Below are 25282 nucleotides of genomic sequence, written 5' to 3' on the forward strand. Positions count from 1 at the left end.
TCTGAACTCAAAAACAAGTGGGGTTAGAATCATGGTCTGGTCAGTTTCTTAGCTGTGTGACACCTAAGGCAGGTTACTTGACCTCAATCTCCTCTGAAACCAGAACCTTTCTTCAGAAGGGTGCAGCGATGACATGTGGGAGCACATATCCAGTGCTGTGCTTGCCTTTCCCATACCCATGATCCATTTGTTCAAGTGTCATCCATTCACAGTTATTAGTAACTAACTAAGGCCAGTTTTCTTCTTGATGGAAGGACCTATAGCAACAGGAATCTCTAGCCCCTAGAGACAGGGCTAGTGATAGGGCATCTTTGAGATCCAAAGACTGTGTTTTCTGAGTCCAGCCTTGAAGAGAACCATAGGTGTCCCCATTTCCAAGATGAGGAAAAAAAGAGACCCAAGGAAGTTAAAAGGGCTTGGTCAAGGTCACCTAACAGGCATACTTGAAACGTTGGCTGTATTCAGTACACTCTCTCTGTAGGACTCTGGAGGTTTGTACAATACCTAAGGAATTACCCATGAGAGTCTAAGGAAGTACATTTGCATTAATGACCCAAAAGCCAGCAGTAGGGGGGGGGGGGTCTCTTTCCTTTGGCTTATATTTGGTCCCTGTCATCATCAGTGCCAAGCCTTAGGTTCTGGGAGTCACATTCTAAGATTTCTTTGTACTTGCCTGTAGATTTTCCAGACATGGGCTGGAGAGCATGGACTGGTACAATAGAACCAAGGGAACTGCCTCTCTTGATCATTTCAAAGATGTTCTTAAAACTGTCTTCACTCCTTAAATGTTATTTCCTTTCTAGAATGAATGAAGAACAGATAGCCACCGTCTGTCTGTCAGTTCTGAGAGCTCTTTCCTACCTTCACAATCAAGGAGTGATTCACAGGGACATAAAGAGTGACTCCATCCTCCTGACAAGTGATGGCCGGGTAAGATTTCATGTTTGGCCTCTACATGGTTTACCTTGTCACTTTGTCTGTCATGGGCATTCTCCTCCGGAGAATACTTTCTCATAATTCTAAGTTTCCTTGCTCACAAGTCACCCACTGCCCTTCCCAGAAGGCTCGCCAAAAGGAAATTACTATTCTCTGTGTCATTCTGTTAGTCAGAATTCTCTGTGATCTGAATTTGATGGATGACTTTCCCCTTTAACAATGAGTGTAGGAAGTAATAGAAACTATGAAAATTTCTTTTTCTTCTTTGTTCTTATTTTTGTTGGGGGAGAAGAGAGGACTTTTCTGGGGATTTGTCCACCCTCATTGTGGGGTTGTGCATGTCTGTAATATCTCTCAGAGTTCCTGAGGGAAATACGAGACAAACTCCAGCAGACAACTTGAGGAGAGTTTAATAACCGTGTCGGCAGATGTAGACAAGTCATAAGGAAGAGAACATGAGGATTAGTGTGGTACTCTAGAATGGAGTGCCACTCTTACTACCTGAGGAGAGTTTAATAACCATGTCGGCAGATGTAGACAAGTCATAAGGAAGAGAACATGAGGATTAGTGTGGTAGTCTAGAATGGAGTGCCACTCTTACTACCCCCTGCCTGAGGAAGTGAGACAGGGAACTGGCTACTGGAATCTGAAAATAAACATTGTTGTCTGAAGTGGGATGCCTGGCAGGAACTCTGATCTTTGGTGGAAGACAGACCACGGTAAATCTGCAGGATCGGAGCTGGGAGGATAAATGCCTAACCTTACTTCATTCCTTTCTTCTGGTCCCTTACGTGTTCTCCCCATTGGCTGAACCCAATCAGAAGCCATCAGTAAGGTCAACACAGGTTGGCCTCCCAGGGCTCAGAGAAGGGAGGAGAATAGATCTGGAAAGGCAAACAAAAGATATCCATCACACTAGCCTATCCCCAGGTCCAGATTTCTGCATTTCCCATTACTACAGCCTGCTCAAGGGATTCTGCTGAAACTCATCAGCCATGCTGGGTTACAAAAGGATATAGAATACAATAGCCAGGGGATGAATGAGTTGACGTTTCAAGACAGTCTTAGTTAGATGGAAGAGTTTTGAAGCATAGATTTTCATCATCTAGACCCTTTTAACCTCCCTGAAACTCCCCCCAGAGGTAATGGCCATGGCATGTAGGGAGCCAGCTGTCCCTTTAATATACCTGTCTTTTAAAACCTCAGCCATGTGGAAAATGTTCATGTCACATTAGAATTGCCCAAGAATGATCAGAGGGCAGCCAGAAGAAACTGCCGAAGCACTTTGGCTTTTCTCAAGGGAAAAGATTGTTTCGAAATCTCTTTTGTTTTGAAGAGATTGTCAATTCTATTGTGGAAAATTCAGGAAATTCAGAAAAGTATAAAGGACAGAATAAAGATCACCCTTAATACCATTTCCCATTTTTCCCCACATTTCCCTGTATAGCATACTTGCAAACTTGGAATTATTTTTTAATGGGCGGTTTTAAGTACTGCTTTTTGCATTACTATGGCTGAATTTTTTTAAGTTTTTATTGATTTATTGTGAGGGAGAGAGAGAGAGAGCACCTAAGCAGGGGAGGGTGAGAAATAAGGAGAGACAGAATTCCAAGCAGGCTCCGCACCATCAGCACAGAGCCCCTATACCAGTCTTGAACTCATGAAACGTGAGATCATGATCTGAACTGAGATCAAGAGTCCGACGCTTAACCTACTGTACCACCCAGGTGCCCCATGAATTTTTTTTTTTTAAGAGGATATGGGAGTATGCCTTAGTCAGCTTTTGCTACATAACAAACCACTCTACACTTAGTGGCTTAAAAAGACAACCATGTATTCGCTCACAGTTCTGGGTCAGCATTTGAGCTGCCCTCTGCTGGAACAGCTTGTCTCTGCTCCATGTGGCATCAGCTGAGCTCACTCTTGCTTCTGTGGCCAGCCTGCTGCTGATGGCCTCACTCCTTCGACCGGCACTTGCCATGTGTCCTGCATCTCCCAGCAGACTATCACAGGCTTATTTCCATGGTGTCTATGACAAGGTTCCCAGCAGGAGCAAGGGAGGCAAGCCTCAGTGCACACTTTTGAACCCTCTGCTTGTATCTTGTTTGCTAATGTCCCTATGGGCAAAATAAGTCACACAGTCAAGCCTAGATGCAGGGGATAGGGAAGCAGACTTTACCTGTTGATGAGAGAAGATGCAGAGTCACATTGCAAAGGGATGTGGGTCCAAGGAGAAGAAAGGTATGTGGCCATGTTGCACATTCTCCCAGACAGGGTGCTATGGGAAATGGGTTGGAACCTTCCCCTGGCCGGACTCAGGAAAGTACTTATGCGAGGTTCCATGACCTCAGAACACAATTTACAAAGCACTGAACTGGTCCACAGCTTGGCCCTCAGGACTGGTGCTTACAGAAAAAAAGAAAAAGAAAAAGCTGGGCCATTTCAAGCCAGGCTTTTGCCCCTTATTTCTGGAGACTGCTGACAAAGACTTCCTTGCTACAAGTACATGTCAGATGTCAAAATCAGACATGAGACTAAGATAATTCATTTAAATCAGCTTAAAGATCTCCCCTCCCCACAATGTACAAAAGGTTATTAAATCATTCGGTGTCATTCTTGAGGGTGGACCTATGCTTCAAACGTGTCCTGCATTTCCATGTACCCAGCAAAGAGTTCCTGGGGGCTGGCACATGGTAAGTGCTTTTAGTCTTACTGGTTTGCTCGCTCCCTCCTTCCACAAATACTCACTGAATATCTGCTCTGTGCCAGGGGAGTTCTAGGTCCTACAGGTGAACAAAGCAAAACTGCTACTTTCATTAAGCTTATTTGGGACATGGGGGTAGGATAAATCCACAAATAAAATCATCTCCAGGCAGGCGGTGATAAGCACTAAGTTTTCGATAATTAATTTAAGCAGAGTAAGGATATGGTAGAAAGTGATAAAAGTGTGGGGTCATAGAAGTCCCCCTGAAGAGATGATGCTACAGCAGAGACTGAGGGAGTAGGTACAATGGCTGTCAGGGTGAGAGTGTTCCAGAAAAGGCAACAAGCAGCATGTGGAGTGGATCCTGTGGCTCTTGGCCATGTTGCCCAGAGTGTGCTCATTCACACCTCAGGACAACATACACACCATATTGACTCTAGTGGGCTTCTTCAGTTTCCGTAGAGAAAGGAATTTTTTTTTTTTTTTAAAGAATGAGAGCCAAGGGGTACCTGGGTGGCTCACTTGGTTGAGCATCTGACTTTTTATTTTGGCTCAGGTCATGATCTCATGAGTTCAGGGGATTGGGCCCCACATAGGGCTCTGTGCTGACAGCACAGAGCCTATTGGGATTCTCTCTTTCCCTCTCTCTGCCTCTGTCCCACTTGCGCTGTCTCTTCCTTTCTCTCTGTCCCTTCCCGGCTTGCTCATGTGCACTCTTTCTCTCAAAATAAATAAATAAATTACTAAAAAAATTTGAAAAAAGAGTAAGAATCAGGATAGAGTGTGGCTACTTCAAGAAAATTTTGTACTAATTTGTTTCGTACTCATTTATTAGAGCATGAAGTTTTGCAGTGGAGAAAACATTCTCATTTACTTATTGTTGTTGTAACAAATCACTCCAATGCTTAGGGTCTTGAAAGTCACTTCAGTGTTTTTACATGGCTCTGGCGGTTGGCTGGGCTCTACTAGCCAGAACTGCTCTGATTCGTGGTGAGACACTGCATCTAGAAGTCTTCCTCACTTACATGTCAGGTAGTCAGGGCTGGCTGGTGGCTGGGCACTCAGCTGAGCCATCAACTGGAACACCTACAATGTGACCTCTCTGGGTGGCCTTCCCCACAGCATGGAGGCTGGACTCCAAAAAACCAAGATGGAAGCACGTGGAATTTTTATGACCCAGCCTCAAAGTCCCCGAAGGCCATTTCTCCTGCAGCTACAGGCCTTCCAGCTCAGGAGGAGGGAATGTAAAGCCCTCTCCAGTGGGAGGAGGTTCGAGTTATATGGTCAGAAGAGCTCATGGGATGGGGGATATTATTGTTGGCTTTTTCTGGAAAGCATTGTCATGTAAGCTGTATACTGAGTTTTCTTCTTGGTGGGAGATGTGCAGCATCATTAACCCTTAGAGAAGTACAAATTAAAACTAGGATATGCCACTTAATACCTAGAGGACTGGCTAAGATGAAAAATAGTGATAATACCACTTATGGGAATGTGAAATAGTAGACACTCTGGAAAACAGTTCCTTTCAAAGCTAAAAATGGACTTTCCATGCAATTGCATTCTTAGGCATATATTCCAGAAAAAAAAATGGAAACTTATTTTCACACAGAAATTTCCACACAAACATTTATAGCAGTTTTATTTATAAAAACCCAGAACTAGAAACAACCCAAGTGTCCTTCACAGAGTGAATGGTCAAACAGATGGTGATTTGTCTATACCATGGAATACCACTCAGCAAAAAGAAACAGGAATGAATGAGTGATACATGTAAGAGCTTGGATGAACCTCAAGGAAATTGTGCTAAGTGGGGGGAAAAAGCCAATCTCAAAAAGATACATGCTGCATAATTCCATGTATATTACATTTGTGAAATAACATAATTATAGAGATGCACAACAGCGTAGTGGTTGCAGGGGTGAGGGACTGCAGGGCGATTGTAAAGGGGCAGCACAAGGAGTCTTATGGTGACAGTAGAGTTGGGTACCTTGAGTGTGGGGGTTGTTACTCAAGCCTACAATATGATTCAGTTGCAAAGTATTTACACACACTCACACACTACATACATAAATGAGTTCATGTACAAATGATTATATCCTAGCAAGCTCTATGGACTGTACCAACACCACTTTCTTTGTGTTGATATTATACTACAGTTGTATAAGATGCCAGCAGGAGGGAAGACTGTGTGCACATTTCTTTGCAGCTTCTTATGAATCTAGAATTATTTCAAAATAAAAAATCTAGAAGAGACAGTGAATTGCTCAGGTTTCTTTTAAAAGGATAAATCCTTTCTGGCCTCTTCCAAGACTAGAAGGGGATGATTTGCTATCAAAGTTAAACCGTTCGCTGTTTTTCTGTTGCAGAAATAATGTCTAGTGAGTCACTAATTCACATTTAGCGGGGGGAAGAGGGGGGTGGTATTTGGTGTTTGAAAAGGAAAATGAATAGAGCAGTTGCAAGAATTACATGAAGTAATCTGTGTAAAACCGGTCAAAGAAAACCAGGTACAAGGTAGATGCTCAGAGAGGATGATACCCCCTTTTTAATTAAATTCATCTATGATCTTTCTTTGGCCCAAGACTTACATTTGAGAGATGATACTTAGGAGCCACTACACACTGAATGATTTAACTTTTACCAAATTCATTGGCTAGAATGGCATTCAAACCCATGATCTATTAAGCCAAGTGCCTATATTGAAAAGGGACATACACGGTGATTTTTATGGCCCTCTTTTTTTTAACTAAAATTTGATTGCCACAATTCACGAACCAGGACATTTCACATAAAATTTCAGATTCCTGTCTTCCTTTAAAAAATCTAAGTATCTTTGGGGTACCTGGGTGGCTCAGTCAGTTGGGCGACCGACTTCGGCCCAGGTTATGATCTCACGGTTCGTGGGTTCGAGCCCTGTGTTGGGCTCTGTGCTGACAGCTAAGAGCCTGGAGCCTGCTTTGAATTCTGTGTCTCCCTCTCTCTCTGCCCCTTCCCCACTCATGCTCTGTCTCTCTCTGTCTCTCAAAAATAAACACTGAAAAAAAAATTTTAATAAAAAATAAAAAAATAAAAAAATAAAAAATCTAAGTATCTGGGGTACCTGGGTGGCTCAGTCGGTTAAGCATCCAACTCTTGATTTTGGCTCAGATCCTGAGCTCACAGTTGATGGGATCGAGCCCCCAGTTGGGCTGTGTGCTGACAGCATAAAGTCTGCTTGGGATTCTCTCTCTCTCTCCCTCTCTCTGCCCTCCCCTGCTCTCATGCACTCTCTCTTTCAAAATAAATAAACATTTGAAAAAATCTAAGTATCTGACAACAGTTTGCCTGAATTCACACATGGCAGTAATGGCGGTGGTGTGATGAGGGTGAATAGCGCCTTGGAGAATGCTGTTGGTGCCACACCCATACCTTCACCAGACTCTGTCTTTCAGTACTCACTAGTTCTACCTCCCAGTGCCACCACTGGCATCCCTTTTTCTGGGGACTTTCTCCAGCTACTGCAGTCTGTTCTCCCAGTACACAGAAGGCTAGAAATTCCAGAGAATTAACATTCATGTTCCCTAGGAGCAGCCCAGGATTAAGTGATGGGAGTTGCTGTAGAAATACCCAGCTCTCTTGTCCTTGTGTGGACTAGCTCTGAGGCACTGTTCTGTGGTCTCCCAGACTTCCTCATCAGGAATGAGCTCTAGTTCCCACAGTGGTAACTAACCTTTGACTGACTGCCTTCCCTTCCCTGCTATATATCTCCGTTTCACTACCAGTGTTTCCTATGTCTCCCCAATAAATGACTTGCACTGAATCCTTGTCTCACAATGTGCTCAGAGGGGGCAAGGGCTGAACTAATCCAACCTCCAGAGATAATGTAATGTGTTTGTACCCTCTCTTTCACAGGATTTAAAATGAGGGTAAAGGGTAGAAAAGTGGCCATAGATGTCAACAAGGGCCTGTGACTATTCCACACCCCCTGTACTATGCCCTGACAATCATCTGGAAGTCAGTGTCTCTTCACCAAAGGCATGTACCCCTAGTTTTCCGTGGTCTCCACCCAACCCATTAAATTCATTGATAATTTGCCTGGCCCCCTTAGGCATTTGAGTGTTTTTGTCTCTCAAATAACTGGAATTTTAACAATTAGAAGACCTGAAGATTATCTCCAAGAAGCTCTTTCTAAATGAAGAAAGATGGGAACATGTTCCATACTTTGCATAAATCCATTCATTTCCCATAGTCTCTGAGATATACCCAGGCTCTGTGTGCTCTCTCTCCCCTGCTACTCCACAGAGGTGGCTTTTCCTACATAGGAAACACAGCCTGACAAGTCAGGAGACTGGGTCTGAGTCCTCCTCTAATACCATTGTACAGTCTTGGGCAAGCTCCCACCCTGTCCCACTTAGTCAAATGGCAGAGGAGCCGGCTGAGGCCACTATACTGGTCCACCTTAGCTGCTGTGATGGCCTCCCTCTCCTCTCTGGTTGAGGAGTTGAAGAAGCTGGAGACACCTTCATCCATCTGGCCCCTTCTGTTACCCTTCTCTGTTCCTTTGTCCCTGGGCCATTGTTCTTAAAACAGAAGTTCTCAAACCTTTCAAACCTTAGTGAGCATAAAACCTTGGCCAAAAACCAAATTCTTGGGTCCCCACCCCAGAGATTCTGATTCAGCCAGACTGGATGATACCCAAGAACCTGCATCTCTCCCAAGTTCCCACGGGATGTTGATGCTACACGTTTTGAGTACCATTGCCTTATAGGAAGAACCCAGGAACCAGGCACAAAAAGCATCCGTTTGCCTTAGCAAAACCTAGAGCAGATGCATGAATTCTTTAGAGTGTATGCAGTTTACAAAATGAGGGTTTTACCTTCTCTTTTAAACCTGTAGCTATCTTGTAGATAGACTCTCCCCCCAGCCACCACCCATGTTTTTATGTGGCCCCTGATTCCTAGGCAGGGCACACTGAGATGAACAAGATGTCAGCTTTAAAGAGCAGCTTTGAGCTCTGACCTCTGGTTTCTTGTCTGGCCGTGGGGAACAGGCTGCATCTCCTCCTTTTTTTTAGGGGTTGGCCATGTTCTAGCTACAAGTCTCTTAGCCTAACTGCATTAGTGAGACAGAGTGTTTCCTAATACACCATGCTGTACAGTTCTATCTCAAATAAGGCTCAGCTTAGAGTCTGTGTGATTTTCTTTGAAGATCTCCCTACAGTACTTTATTATACTCATTACTTAAGTTCCCATTATCTACTTTCAGATTTATTTGGAAGAGTGTTGTGTGCAATTATGTTCTTTTAGAGAATTGTCTCTTTTATGTCCTTGGATGAGTAAAAAAAAAAAAAATCATGTAAAAGCAGTTGCACTTCTACAACAGAGGAACAGGCCTAGCTTCCTAGTGTTGAGTTTCAGTTTCTCACCTTACATATTGCCGAGATAATTATTAGTCTGGCAGGTTTGGGTTTTTTTTTTTTTAATGTCTAGAAGAAGAAAGCCACATTAGAGGTATTAAAAGCTGCCAATACCAAAATGCTGATACATTCACCTCCTTAATTCATATTTTTTAAAATCTACAGGCAAAAAATATGCTTTGGCAAAATTGTTCCCCCTCCACTGTCTGTATAGTAGGATTGCAAATTTATTCACACCAAAGCTTTGGAAATAACCACACATGCATGCGCCATCAATTATAGATTCTCTGCTTCTTTTTTTTTTTTTTAAATGTTTATTTATTTTTGAGAGAGAGAATCCCAAGCAGGCTCTGCACTGTCAGGGCAGAGCCTGACACAGGGCTCAATCCCATGAACCGTGAGATCATGACCTAAGCCAAGATCAAGAGTCAGAGACTTAACCAACTGAGCCACGCAGGTGCCCCTAATTTCTCTGCTTCTTAAAACTGATCTGCACTTCTTCACAAAGCTCCACTGATGAAAAGAAAAGAAAAGAAAAGAAAAGAAAAGAAAAGAAAAGAAAAGAAAAGAAATTTAAACATTGTCTGTCAAAGTTCAACCACATTATTATAAGCTTCAGCTGATACCTTAGAACCTCAGTCTTTCAGATTTGGCCACCATCTACTCCATATTACCACTTCCTACCACCCTCTTTCTCAAAGGGTCTGGGAGAATAAGGGACAAATGTGGCTTATGGGAATTCAAAGTAAAGGATATTAGACCCATTTTGTTCCGTTCTGGTCCCTGCCTTGGCATAACTGGCTTCTTCTACCAAGACTGGTGACTACTGATGATTAACAGGTCACACAGCTACTGGACTTTTCAGGAAGGTGTCTTCTGCAGCATTTCACAAATCTAGGCTCTTTCTTCAAGTCTTGAAAGCCATCCTGAAGCTCCTCATGTCAACCACTTCCTCATTCCCTCACTGAGATCTGCAGGAGCTCTGGGCCCCTGCACAGTAGACCAAGACCATGGAAGCCAGAAGCGTTGCCTCAGGTTCTCTGCCATCCACTCTGTTGTGCCATCTCTCCACGGGGGCCACATTGAGCAGAGCCAAGGTTGATGTTCAGCCAGTATTCACTACTATGTCTATACCCATATTAAAATATTGCAGTATTTTCATGCTTGTTAGTTAATAGCCACTGTTTCAAGTCATTGGAGTATCCCCCATTATGACAGCCCTTTACTGGGAAGCCCCTGCCTTATTAAAGATAGTAAAACCCCAGGAAAACTCCAGGACACAGCTCAACTTTATGTCTGGATTCCAATTGATCTAGATGATTCTGGTTATTAAATATTTTGAATACTACCTCTGAACACAGATACATGTGGCTTCTCCTCTCCCTTGCTTGTTTGGTGGTGTATGCTACTTAGATATTTCTGAAGGCCACCACCATCTGCTTGGGTGATGGAAGTGATATATAATAAATTGGGACCTGCCATAATCAAATCACTGCTCTTTGCCTTCTTCTGCAAATAATCCCAGGCTAAAAAGGATTGGACTATAGGATTTTCACTTCTCTGAATTGTAGATTCCTTTTACAATAGGGCAGCAAGGATTATGGACCAGCTACTATGGCCACAGCTCTCTCTTTATACTACATGGGAAGTCTATGATCTGACTCATCTGGGTTTGATGCTTGATATGCCAAAGCAGTGGAGAAAAATCATCTCTCCATTAAACCAGCTTTCTATAGCATTCCATCTGAAGCATTTCAATCTCTTCCCACCCCAAACCACACCAACACTAACCTTGGCCTGATTAGAGAGGAGATCATGAACAAGGAAATAGAAAAAGACCCCAATAATTTCTGAAACATTATTCCCACTTCATCTGTGTTCCAACTTTGATTCTAGTAACAGCTGTCTTCAGTAAGTCAATAGTGGTTTCAGAAAGAGTAGCAATGTGTCCTCTACCACATGATCTGCTATCATATATGTATGTGTCATTATAAAATAAATCAATCTAATAACATGTGTTTTTGGTTACCTACTGTTTTCCCAGCTTTTAAGGAACACAGTGAGGCTTCACAATTAAGAGGTAGAACCATTGCCTCTGAGGACTGTCATCTCTAGTTGGAGGGACAAAATCAGCATCAGAAAATAGTTCAAGATTGAGTGAGTGCTAAATTCTCTCACATCTGGAAAGGAGAGAGATCAATATGGGCTCTTGAGAAAAAATCTGGAGGAAGTGAGAAGTGACCAGGGCCTTGAAATATGCTTAAAAATTGAATATACTTACCCACTAAGATTAGGAAGTAGGCAGAGATGTTCCCCTTCACCTCTCCTTTTCAACATCATAGTAGATGTACTAGCATATGCAGTAATTCAAAAAAAAAAAAAAAAGAACAATAAAAGTTATACATACTGGGAAGAAAGAAATAAAACTGTCTTTCTTCATAGATGACATGATCATCTATGTATAAAATCCAAAAGAATTGACAAGAAAAACTAAAACTATTACAAGGTTGCAGGATGTATGGTTTTAAACAGAATTACATCATTTTGCTATATGCTAGTAATGAACAAGTGGAATTGGAAATTAACACAGTGCCATTTACACTAACACCCTAAGATTAAACATTTAGGTATAAGTCTAACAAAATGTATACTCAATTTATATGAGGGAATCTACGAAAACAGTGACAAATGAAATCAAAGGACTAAATAAATGTAGAGATATTCCATGTTCATGGATAGAAAGACTCAGTATTGCCAAAATGTCATTTCTTCCCAACTCAATCTATAGATTCAATGCAATCCCAGTCAAAATCCAAGCATTTATTTTGTAGATATTGACAAGCTGATTCTAAAGTGTGTGTGAAGAGGCAAAATACCATCACACTAGCCAACGCTTATTAAAGAAGAAGAGCAAAGTCATGCCAGACTACCACTGCCTTACTTTAAGCCTTACTAGAAAGCTCTAGTCATTGAGACAGTGTTATTGGCAAAAGAATAGACAAATGGGCCAGTGGAACCAAATAGCCCAGAAATAGACCCACATAGAGTCAGCTGATCTTTGACAAGGGAACAAAAGCAATACAATGGACCAAAGATGGTCTTTTCAACAAATGGTACTGGAACAACTGGACATCCACAAGAAAAAAACTCTAGGCACAGACCTTATACCTTGCATATAACTCCATGTGGAAACATATATTCGATGGAAATCTAGGTTTAGAAGGGAGGAGAAAGAGATCTTAATTAAGCATGGGAGGAAGAAAAGTACCCAGCAAGAGCATATACAGAGAGAAGAGGTGAGGGTTAAGACCTGAACCCTAGGAAGCCCAGTCTTTAAGGCATAGGCAGCAGAGAGACAGCCAGAGAAAAGGGCTGAAACAATTCAGGGAGTTCTAAAGAGAATTAAGGGAGAATTTGTGCCATAGAGACTATACCTTTAATCTATGAGAATTTTTATTTTAAATGCCCATTCTGAACCATTGTTTTCTTTGCGTGTATTCTGTCATCACCAGTAGCCCTAAGTGGCAGTCCTCTTCAGTGAGGCCATCTGAAGTTCAGATCAAGTCATCATGAGCAGGAATCATGGCCCCCACAAATGAACTGAATCCTGGTTCTCTGAAGTATACACACCTGCAGGGTGCCTAATGGTCCAGTATGTTCTTAAGAGTAATCTTGAAAGCTCTGTGCAAGAGTTCTCAGGGCTTTTTTTAATGACATCTAAGGTAAATAATATATATATATATATATATATATATATATATATATATATATATATATATATATATATGTTGGTTGGGTCATTAGGATGACCACCTTAAAGCCTTAGTACAAGTGCTAACATCCAGTTTCTATACCCATATTTCTACCTACACTGATGTTCACATTGGCAAATTCAATTTGTGATGAGAAAAAGAGGAAAACAAAAACAAGAGCCAATATTCAGCATTCTATAGAAATGGGGCCTTGCATTAATTCAAATATAGAAATGGGGTTGACGATTTTAATCATCTCATGGTACTTGGAAATCTAAATATGTTCAATGCAAAACAACCTAAATTCCAGCAGTTTGTACAAAACTCATGTGAAGAATAGCAATTCACTTACACTAAGCCATCATCTGTATATTAAGTATTAGAGTTGTGGGTTTGAATTTTAACAAATGTGTTGTCTGGAGTGTAATTTGTAAATTTTTCTGGTTTCACATTTGCAAGTCAACCCTGGTGGAGCCATGAGAGGTTTTTCCATTAAAATGGATCATGCCTTTTCAATTAAAGGGTCTGACCACCTCCCATATTTCCAAGGCCTGTTCATGAGACTATTTTCTTTTGAATTTGAAATTCTCTTTCTCCATCTGGAAACTGGTATTATTAGATTGTTACCTTGTTATATTCCTTTCCTTTTCAGATAAAGCTATCTGACTTTGGTTTCTGTGCTCAAGTTTCTAAAGAGGTGCCGAAGAGGAAATCACTGGTTGGCACTCCTTACTGGATGGCACCTGAGGTGATTTCTAGGCTACCTTATGGGACAGAGGTAAGGGGGTGACAGTCATTGTTTGGGAGTGGCAGGACAGCAGGCTTAGGGATTCAGTGGTTCTGGGAGAGTTAATGACCACAGATCAGGGTGATGACTTTGGACTCCACCTTTGACCCCATTCACTAGACTTGTCACAGAGGAGGTTGTGGCAGGAAGGGGACTGGCTGTCATTGAGGAAATCACCACAACATTGACCCAGGGGCATTTATTGAGGTCCTAAACAGACACTGAGTGTGGGGGAGGTAGATCACTCAAACTCCAATCGCATCCTCTGTGGCAGGCACACTCAAAGCAAGGCAGTACAACTTGAAAAGTAGCCAGAGATGCACAGATGAGCAGGTGTCATAGAGGGACAGAGAACAAATGTTTTCCCAGAGAAAAAAAATTATGTATGAATATTATAACATTTTAAAATACGGCACAATTTCTGTTTCCCTTGGAAAAGAAACAATTGCTCATGATCTATTAAGGGACAAGGTTTGGAAATGTGAAAATAAGGGGCCAGAAGGAGTGGAGGAAAAGCCTTCTAGGGAAGGAATAGCATGAGTGAAGCTCTGAGACACACAAGTCTACACACAGGGCGGCAAGGAGTTCGTTCCGGCCAGGCACACAACATTTCCACACATTATGGTGCAGAAGGTGATTCTAAGAGAGGAGAAGCATGAAGAGGCAGCATGGACCAGTGAACTAAGGATATTGGCAGAAGTGAAGGCAGACTCTGCTCTCTTTCCTTGTTTGCTCGCCCTTCAATGAGTACTTGTTTTTATCACTGTGGTCCCAAGAGCATAAATTCTCAGTGAAGATTACAGCAAGGGTTATAACAGGAATGCAGCTAACTGATAAGAGGTATAATGAGGCTGTAACAGGGAAGTGGCTATAACTGGGAATTTATAGCACAGCGATGGCTTCTCGTTGTCCTGACTTCCCATTCTTTACTTGGAAAGAATTGCTTGTCATCCCTTCCTTTTCTTTTCTCCATTCCCTGAAAATGTTTTTACAAAGCAGAGTGTTGTACATGCTGCTTCAAAATGACAAAATGCAAAGGAAATAACTCCAAAGTAGAGAAAGAAGAACTATTTTTAAAAATCCAATTAATAAAAGGATCAGCATATATCGTGTTGTGTAAAGTAGCTTTTTGCGGTTTGTTATGAATATGTCAGCTTCCCTTTTTTATGGTTTTAAATGCAACTTTCTTCTCTACATTCATAGTATAAAACTTTGGGTGTTTTCCTCATCTGTCCTGATAGGCCTGTAAACACCAAAGTTAATGGTAAAAAAAAAAAAAAAAAAAAAGTTCTGGACTCCTGAGCTCCAGAATGTTAACATATTCATGTGTACCTAAATGACAGAATCTTCACTGAAGTCACGTTTAGAAAGAAATGAAGACCATTAGCAAAAACTTTATAACTCAACAGTTCAGTTTATAAATCTGCGTTGTAAATTTTGAGAGTTTGCAAATACCACATTAATTTGTAAATGGGTATGAATCTGTTGGGTCCCCTAGACACATCCAGAATTTCAGAATGTTCTCCTGGCCTGAGATAACCATTGGATTGTCCCTAACAGGTGGATATCTGGTCCCTTGGGATCATGGTGATAGAAATGATTGATGGCGAGCCCCCCTATTTCAATGAGCCCCCCCTCCAGGCAATGCGGAGGATTCGGGACAGTTTACCTCCAAGAGTGAAGGACCTACACAAGGTGAGAAACAGCATGTGTTGCTGAAGTTCAAAGTCATTCTTAGCTTCTCCATTCTCTCTGTAGTTTCAAAGACTTGCCTATCCTCCCCAGGAGTAGATCCTGGTTTATGGGCATGAACTTTGGAATTTGAATCATTTGGATTCAAATCTCTGCTCTTCCTGTTCACTCACTGGGCTAGGTACTTAGCCTCTCCATCTCTGAAGTCTATCTGTAAAATGGGATACAGTTGGCTCCTCTTTTGTAGGGTTGGCTAGAAGAGTAAATCGGGCACTCCACAAGAACTCCCTCTCCGAGCACCTGTGACATACTGGGGACTGTCCTAATTACTGGGGATATCGTAGCACAAGACCTCTGATTTCCTGAGTCTCATAGAGCTTGTGTTCTAGTTGGGGAGTCAGATGGTAAACTATAAACAAATGAAGGAACAAAATTCATTTCAGACAGTGGTATATGCTATCAAGCAAATAAAACACTGTAATGCAGTGGAGTATGCAGGAGAGGGGATTCAGAGCTTGTTTAGGTTGAAGGGTGAAAGAATCCCTTTCTGAAGACAGATTAACTGAACTGGAATATGAATGGCAAGACGGAGCAAGATATGCAAAGATCTGGGAGAAAAATGTCTGAGGCAGAGGGAACAACAGGTGCAAAGGCCTTATGCCAAAATGGAAAGATTCTGTGGCTGACCAAAGTGAGCCAGAGAAAGGAGGAAGGCAAGATATGTCAGAGAGGTGGGCAGGGACTGGATCATACGGGCCATGAAGGGCATGGTTAAGGGACCAAGTAGGATCTTTCCTGTTTCCTAAGGATTGCCAGGTAGGATCAAGCTCAGAAAAAAATGATGCTGAGTCAAAGAACCACCAGTCTGGGGCGCCTAGGTGGCTCAGTAGATTAAGCGCCTGACTTTGGCTCAAGTCATGATCTTGCAGTTCATGGGTTCAAGCCCCGCATTCAACTCTGAGCTGATAGTGGGGATCATTTGGGATTCTTTCTCTCCCTACACTCTCTGCTCCTCCACCACTTACATTTTTTCTCTCTCAAAATAAATAAACTTTTTTAAAAAATAAAGAAAAACAAAAATTACCACTCTGGTAGCTGCCGGTGCAGGTGGAGGGACAGGGCTTGCTGGGAGGGGCCATTCCCATGAGATGATATAACACTGACCCAGACACACACCTCCCCTGCCCTCTGCCTCATGGCACTGAGAGGAAGTAAGGCTGCCTTTTAGGGCAGTATTACCCTCTTCCCCCACACCGAAGTCTTAGAGAAGAGCTCCCAATAGAATCACCCCTATAGTTGTGTGAACTTGCAAAACAAACAAACAAGCAAAAAACAACCAGGAGACTGTTTGAATCTAACAGGAGGTTAAAACCTTGACCAAATTGGAATAAGTTTATACAATTAAAAATGGCTAAAATAGCATGATATCAAAAGAGTCCCACATCCAAAAAGAATGGTGTGATGTTCTTCAATGTCATGTAGAAGAGAAGCCTTAATCCTAATGGTCAAAGATTAGACACTGCCCAAGGTTGTTTTCCAAACTGATAAATAACATGTGGTACAATTTAACAGTGAATGTTACACAGCATTCATGAAAAGGAGAAAGCTTTTACCATGCACATCAGGATGAATTCCACAGACGCAATGTTGAGTGAAAGAAGCCGGTGAAAGAGGAGACTTGATGGTATATGACTCCATTTCTATAAAGGACAAAAGAGGCAATGTTAATTCATGCTATTAGAAGTCAGGAGAGTGGTAATCCTTTGCAGGGAGATGGGTATTAACAGGAAGGGGGCCGGAGGTCAGCCCCTGGAGTGATAGAAATGGTCTGTATTTTGGTGGGGCTGGAGAGTAATTAGGTGTAAATATATAGAAAAATACTACTGTAAAACATACACGTCATATTTATACATTTGTATGTAAGATATACTTCAAAAAGTGAATTATAATGAATTACAGAAAAACATGTTATCTGTGTCAGGTAACCCTACAGAAGCTTGTTTGTCTTCAAGAAGGGGGAGTCCACAAAGCCTAGATGGTTACAGTTAGAAAAATAAAACTATTCCATGTTTGTACCACATTTCATCATATGTGTGTGACCAGTCCTTATAAATAGTAAGCACTTCATAATGCTGTTATTTCTATTATTATTCGGTTTAGTCAGCAGATTGTCATTCTTTATTGCCATGTCATTTGCTCATATTATTTCAAACCTGAAGAAGGTAAAGAAAACATCTTATGTTAATAAAGGCAGTACCCGCTTTTTGCTTTCATAACTTCTATCTTCTTAAGCTGACTTTCTAGAATTCAATGTTGTTTGATAGAATGACTTAACTGGAAATTGGCTGGGAAACCACTCTAGGGGAACTAGTTGCATTTCTGTGTTAGTCCTCAGAATGGAATCTTGTGTTCTCACAGGTTTCTTCGGTGCTCCGGGTATTCCTAGACCTGATGCTGGTGAGGGAACCCTCACAAAGAGCCACAGCCCAGGAACTCCTTGGACATCCATTCTTGAAACTGGCAGGTCCGCCATCTTGCATCGTTCCCCTCATGAGACAATACAGACATCACTGAGCAAAGGATTCAGTGGAAGCGCTAGATGAGGACATAATTGTGGACTCTACCCAGCTGATTGGTGGGACAATGTGATGACAGGCAGGGTTCAACAGACCAGGGCATCTTCTTGTGTCTTAAATAGGCATCTCTCCACCGACAGCTGGCGTGATCATTTGGAACAAGGCTTTAATAAGTCATTATTATATTTTTCAGCCCTTCATCCAGCAAATCAGAAGGACTCAGTACAAACTCCGTTACGATATATCCTAGCCACATGCAGGGTAACGCATAGGATTTTCTATATTGAAAGAATACTTTTCTGGCAAAAAAAAAAAAAAAAAGAAAAAAAAGAAAGGAAAACAAAAAGCACTTTTTTCTTAATGGTAGCAGTGTAATGTATTTTGCAATGAATTTGTAATTTTTCTGTACGATAGTTTTGATAATTTATAGTACTTTGATGTCACGTAGCCATTGTATCAGTTGAAGTAATTGTTTACTAGCAAGAGTTTGAACAAAAGCCTTTCCTACTTTTTTATCCCTTTCAGAGAACCAACGATTCTTTAGGAACTTTGAATACTGAATGACTCTCAATCACCGTCAGCTTTAGTAGAATATCTTTCTTATCTTAACAAGTGTCTTACGTGATGGAGGAAGAATTAAGAGTGATGGTGATGGAGGCACACATTTCACTTATCCAACCAAAAATAATAAAATAAAATTTGAGCCACAATATGCCACCATGCTACTCCTTGGGATAAAGCTAAATATGGGGAAAAATCAAATTTTCCTTCAAGGCTATTAATCACAAGCCAGTATTTGCACAGCAGGGTGGTCCCCAGAGTGCCCTCTCTCAGATAGGTATGGCGTCCCCTTGTGGCCAAATTTCCCTCCATGGGAATAATTTCAGTGCTATGATCATTGGACTCAGTTCCCCAAATTGAATGTTTTAAGTAAGACTGTGAGAATTCCAGTCTCACCAAGGGAAAGGAGAGAGAACAGGGCAAGATGTTTGGGTTCGTTTGTCACTGTTTTTAAAACTCTGTATGCTAGCACACCAAACTCTTGTCTGTATTTACCTTTGTACCACAGTATTAATTGCTATTGTTCATGTGTTGTGCTGGAAGTTGAGGATGAATTAGGAAGGGGGTATCTTACCAGGTGTGCTCTGACTTCAGTTGTGACCATGTTATAATGTGTTTCCGACATAGGAGAGATGTACTGCTGACTAGATCTTCTTGAATGTTGATAACAATGAATGACGACTACAATACATTTTGTGTTGCTTGTTGGATGAATTTGCATGTTAACTGTAGGCCAATATAGATTTGCCTTTAAAAACTCTGGAAGAGCTACATAGTCATCATTAGTTTCTATTAATTATGCATCAGAAAAAAAAAGCCATTTGTTACCAAACTGGAAAACCAGAGGCTTTTCTTAATGACTTCACATACAGTAACAAAAAGGATTTGAAATGTATGAAAATGCTCTGGTTGCTCTAGGCATAATTAAGAATTTTTGTAATTAATAGGTTGCTAATTATTTATTATAGCTAAAAAAAGGGGGGGGGGAAGGCATAAAATGACCTCTACAGATTAGATTTTCAGTTTTTCCCCCAAACTGGAAATGTCTCACCCTAAATAGGATCTATAATTTTGTTTCATAAAACATAGCAAAGCAATGTTTTATGTAAAATATTAAAATATTGATATAAATATGTATGAATAAAAATCTAAATCCAGAAAATGGCCGTCCTAAAAGTTCATGGGACAGATTGTATTAATTTAACCAGGACTATGTAGAAGTAGAAAGAGAAAGAAAATCTTTTTTTAACCAGAACAAATATTAAAAACCATTGCAGAAAATAGTGGATTTTGGATTCCAAACATTTTCAACAGTGTAATGAAAATTTTTCTGTAATTTTCTTATCACTGGGTATTTTATAAATATTCATTGAGTTTACCAAAAGTTACTGTAGCTTAAAAGGTTTTGTGAGCACTAACTATTGGCAGAAACTGCACTTGCAAATAAAAATAAATGTTTGCCTTTTTCCCATCGTGTTATTAGAACATCCAGTGATTTCCCAAATTAGTTTTCTTGGGTAACCAAGAATGGTTTCTTTATGATCTTAAGGAATGTACATGAGTTAGTATAATGCTATATGTAACATCATGATGACATGAACCAAAGATAAATATTTCCATCCCCGGAGGTTACAGATGGTGTAAGACTGTGGTAAAGATACCGCAACTGAGAACAAAATTACTAAATTGTGGAAGGCCATGGGCAAGGAAAGCCAGGCTCATGGCTAAAGACCCTTACACCTTTTTCCTGTGTCAAAGATGCTGAACTGATCTGAAGGCTTTTACCAACAGAGACATAAAAAGGAGATTATTCTGGATCAGAGCAGGTATGTGGCTCTCTGGCAGCTGGAAAGAGAGTATTGGGTGACTCTTCTTCTTTGGCAGACCAGAGAGACATTGACATTTATCCTGTGATGTTGAGAGGGACACTTGTATATAAAGAGCTTGTTTCTCACCTGGAAATTTCAGGTGGTGGAAACCCTCAGGAAATAGCCTGAGATAGCAGGATGAGAAAGGATGTAGTATATCATGTGCCAGGGAAGAGAAAGCTGGAAGCTTCCTCCCCCAGGCAGGAAGCCATTACAGAACATAGAAGAAGAGGTCCCTTTGTCTATGATAGATAATGGAGAGGAAACAGGGAACATATCAAACCATTAACCAAGTAATGAGATGCCTCCCTTGGAGAGTGCATTGGAGGCATGCACCATGGGGGAAATTAAAGGAAGATAAGGCTACTTTTCTGCAGGGTGAAGGGCTGAGGGTGGAGCTGAACCTTACTCTAAAATCTGCATACGGGACGCCTGGGTGGTTCAGTTGGTTAGGCAACCGACTTCGACTCAGGTCATGATCTCACAGTTTGTGAGTTCGAGCCCCGCGTCAGGTTCTGTGCTTACAGCTCAGAGCCTGGAGCCTGCTTTGGATTCTGTGTCTCTCCCTCTCTCTGTCCCCTCCCCTGCTCACACTCTGTGCCTCTCTGTCTCTCAATAATAAATAAACATTAAAAAAAATTAAAAAAAAATAAAATAAAATCTGCATATACCATCTACACCAAGACCACTCTAAACAGCAGAGGCTGTAGTCTTCAGGCTGACACAAATGACATTCAGCCTCTCCCCTTCTTCCAACAAAATCTCCAAGGTGGCTGGCTACGCCCAGCTGGGTTACTGGAACCTCCCTTCCTGGCTGCTCCCTATGCATTTGGGCCATGTGTTAGTGTGACACCCCCATAGTTTGCGTGAAGGGTCTAGAAGAAAGAAAAGGAGACTAAGAATGCATACTGTGTCTTCTGCCACTTCCTATCTACTGCTGCCTCTTTCTCTGATACAAGTTTACCCCAAGCAAAAGAGAAGGGAGTTATTTTGAATTCGAATGAGATTGATTTTTTTAAATGGATTAGACAGTTGGAATCACACTGACTTATGGTTGTGTCCCCATTACCCACTGGGAAGAACACACTAGCAATTACTGAAAAAATAAAATCATCCCATGAAGTTAACAACTCAATGAGTTCAGATTCTTTGGTCAAACTGGTCAAATGAATAGCACTGTGTCATCAAAGAAACAGTAATGAGGTTCCAGGCAGAGAAAGGATCGATTCAGTCTGAAGCAGGTACAAGATGTACAAGCAGGAGCAGTTCTGTGAAAGTGACACAGGGTAGTACAAATCCAAATTATTCAGGAAAGTCGGTCAACTTGAGCCTTCACATGTGTGCATTTTCAGTTGGATTTCCAGGTCAAATAAATATATTACCTTAGTGTGGGTTCTGCCAAAAGGAGAACCTAAGACAGAGACTTAGATACAAGTACTTTATTTGGGAGATGATGCCAGAAGCTCTCTCACACGGCAGAGTGGAGAAGTGACATGAAGAAGGGAGGTAAGTTTTTTAAAAACGGGTGTACCACTGTGGGTAACTGGGGCTCAATCCCAGTGAAGACTTTCTGGGAGAGACACTGTAGAATCGTTCTTCTGGGGTTGAAGATGTTTGGATATTTATCCACCACCTCCTACTCCTCATTGGTTGATAGTTGTTCCAAGGATATCAACTCCTGAACTTCTATCTTGCCTTATATATGGGCAAAGTTTGTTCCCTTTGACAGAGAGAGGCATGGGAAGCCTGTACAGAAACGCTCAGCACATGGCCTCCAAGAAGGGCTGAGGGAATATGAGACCCTGAGACCCTGACAACATGTCCTACATAAATAGATAAAGTGAAAGACACAAAGAGAAGCCTTGAGAAGTTCTATAAAGGTTGCTGATTTATAGATCAAAATATACTTTTTTAAAGGCAAAGGGATTTCTTAGCCTGAAAGATTTGCCCACGTAGCAAATGCTTTGATAATTATGCCTCACCATTGTCAACATTTTAAAAATATTAAAGCTAGAAGAGACTTCAAGATCTTCCTTCCATGATCCATTTTAACTGAGCCAAACAAGGCTCCCAACGTTAAGTAATGTCAGTACATTAATCTTACTACCTGAATGGAACACACACACACACATACACACACACACAGACTTCGGTTCTGTTAGGGCAGGAATTTTTACTCAGTTTGTTCACTGATGTGTCTTCAGCACCCAGACCAAGATCCAGAAAACATATGGTCAGTCAATGCTAACACATACTTGTTATCTCATTTGTCATATGAGTGTTTGTGAATCCTTCCCCAGCAGACAACCTGACAAGTTCAGTCACTTTTTTCTTTTGAGGTAATTGACATATTAATTTCAGGTGTATAGCATAATTTGCTATATGTGTATGTTATGAAATGATAATTCCAGGTAACATCTATCAACACACATAGTTACAATTTTTTTTTCCTTAGGAACACTTGCAAGATTTATTCTTAGCAACTTTCAAATATACAATATGGTATATTAATCCGTATTGTATTATTATATAATTATACTTAATAAGTATTATTGATCCATATTGTATTATTAATTATATTGTATTATTAATTATACTTATTAATTAATAAGTATTATTAATTATAGTCACCAAGGTATACATTATCTTGCAGGACTTATAAAAATTTAAAAAGTTGTAACTTGGACTCCCTTCATCCATTTCACCCACCCCCTATCTCTTGCCTCTGGCAACCACTGATCTGTTCTCTGTATCTGTCAACTTGTTTCTCTTTTTAATTCCACATATAAGTGAGATCATACAGTGTTTGTCTTTCTCTGACTTATTTCACTTAGCATAATATATGTGATTTTTTAAGATATCTCCAACAGATGCAATGCGTTGATTTCTACTGATGACACACAGTTCCTGGTTATGCTGTAGTGCTTTGGTGCCTATGTTCATAACTGAAGCAAATGCTACCTTTCTTTTCGGGTTGGTAAAGGCTAAAGGTGTAATTTTTTCCCTTACAAGTTCATGGACTCTGATGGTCTCCCCAACCCCTATCAATTGACACCCTCCCCCAGTGGTTTCCTGGGCTGGGGGAGCAGGGAATCCCTGCATAGAAACATACTCTGAATTCAAAATAAATTGACATGGAAAACTGTGGGTGCTAGGTTAAAACCCCCCCCACATCAGTCCCTTTGGACCTTTCCTGAACTCAGATGGCAGGTGACATTTGAATGCGCATGTTAAGAATTGTGCCAGAAAGCATGTCAGTAAAACTAGCTTTTATGGAGCATTTCCAGCATGCCAGCCATTGTTCTAGGGACTTAAATATACTGTCATGAATCCTCAAATAGCTTTGCAAAGATTAGGGAGTAAGCTCCATTTTCAGGAGAGAAAACAAAGAGAAGCCCGATAATGTGGATAATGTTGCAGGTAGGCTGAGAGCAAAGGCTTTTTCACCAGTTTTCATACCCTGCATCAAAATGAACTGGGAAGCATAGTAAAACTGCAGATTCCAGGTCTCACCACAGAGATTCCCTATCGGTCTGGGATGATTCTCTAGAACTGATGTTTTATTTTTCTTTAATATGAAATTTATTGTAAAATTGGTTTCCATACAACACCATTGGTTTCCAGTACTCCTTCCAACAGGTGCCCTCCTCATTGCCCATCATCCACCCTCTCCTCCCTCCCACTCCCCATCAACCCTCAGTTTATTCTCAGTTTTTAAGAGTCTCTTATGGTTTGCCTCCCTCCCTAATTTTTTTTTGTTCACTCCCCCATGGTCTTCTGTTAAGTTTCTCAGGATCCACATGAGAGTGAAAACATATGGTATCTGTCTTTCTCTGCCTGACTTATTTCACTTAGCATAACACTCTCCAGTTCCATCCACATTGCTACAAAAGGCCATATTTCATTCTTTCTCATTGCCACGTAGTATTCCATTGTATATATAAACCACAACTTCTTTATCCATTCATCAGTTGATGGACATTTGGGCTCTTTCCATAATTTGGCTATTGTTGAAAGTGCCGCTAGAAACATTGGGGTACAAGTGCCCCTATGCATCAGCACTCCTGTATCCCTTGGGTTAAGTTCCTAGCAGTGCTATTGCTGGATCATAGGGTAGATCGATTTTTAATTTTTTGAGGAACCTCCACACTGTTTTCCAGAGTGGCTGCACCAGTAGAACTGTTTTAAACTGGCCCCCTGGGATGACTGATGCCAAAGCTGCTTGCAAACTGCTCTTGGAGACACGCTGATTTAAAGCTACATCTGCCTGGTTCTGGTCACTCTGGTGTTTGTTCCCAGGAAGTGACTGTGCCCAATGCCAGCTGGGACCACCTCCCCAGTGAAACACCCCTTCCTGAGCACACAGCTTGCTGCCTCCAACAGACACTGCTGGGCTTTCCTACCACCTCTCCCCTCTCCCACCCATTTCTCCCTTCCTGTTTCTCAGGTGTCTCCCACACCTACTCAGCTTTGCCAAGTCTTTGTTAACAGAAAGATTGGACAATTGGTGAGAAGCGAGTGGTTATAGCTTAGAAGGCCTTCTCAGGCTGGAGAACAGTCTCCCCTGCTCCCTGAGGCAGCTTCACTGGGGGCTATTTCCCCATAATGGGGGAATCTTGCAAAGAAGCACATTCAAAATTTAATTCAAACTCAGCCCCCCCCCCCCCCCATAGAAACCTGCATATGGTCCATCTGGCCTGGCTTTTCCAGGCAGGTAGACCAACAACCAGACACAGCATCCTTTTGTGCCCTGAGGTAGTTGTGTTTAAAACTGCAGTAAAAAAAAAAAAAATGACAGTTACAGGGGTAATTGAGCATCTGTGGTTTGTTTTCTCTCTTATCTCTGAGCTTGAGAAGCAATGCAGATACATGAGCCACCATCTCAGCTTGCTATACTCAGGGACAGGAGCTGCCGTGAAATGCAGGACAATGGGAATGCCCATGAACGGAGTCCAGGCTGAGATCCAGGGCTGAGTCAGTTCCTCTGGACACCTTGTGTTATCCACCCAGA

At 41.4% G+C, this 25282-nt stretch overlaps 2 protein-coding genes across 2 annotated transcripts in view; one reads left to right on the forward strand and one right to left on the reverse strand.

Moving 5' to 3' along the window:
- Positions 1-19884, forward strand: part of PAK5 (p21 (RAC1) activated kinase 5) — a 284881-nt gene extending 264997 nt beyond the window's left edge. Inside the window, exons 7-10 of the mRNA XM_060612126.3 lie at positions 804-930; positions 13440-13565; positions 15135-15269; positions 17685-19884. Of these exons, the coding sequence (XP_060468109.2) occupies positions 804-930; positions 13440-13565; positions 15135-15269; positions 17685-17840 (544 nt within the window). The 3' untranslated portion in view covers positions 17841-19884. The remainder of the gene's footprint in view (positions 1-803; positions 931-13439; positions 13566-15134; positions 15270-17684) is intronic.
- ANKEF1 (ankyrin repeat and EF-hand domain containing 1) overlaps positions 1-25282 on the reverse strand; it is a 465781-nt gene that overhangs the window by 440451 nt on the left and 48 nt on the right. The window lies entirely within an intron of this gene.

The sequence above is a fragment of the Panthera onca genome, chromosome A3, assembly GCF_046562875.1.
Source record: "Panthera onca isolate mPanOnc1 chromosome A3, mPanOnc1 haplotype 2, whole genome shotgun sequence".
NCBI classification, from domain to species: Eukaryota; Metazoa; Chordata; class Mammalia; order Carnivora; family Felidae; genus Panthera; species Panthera onca.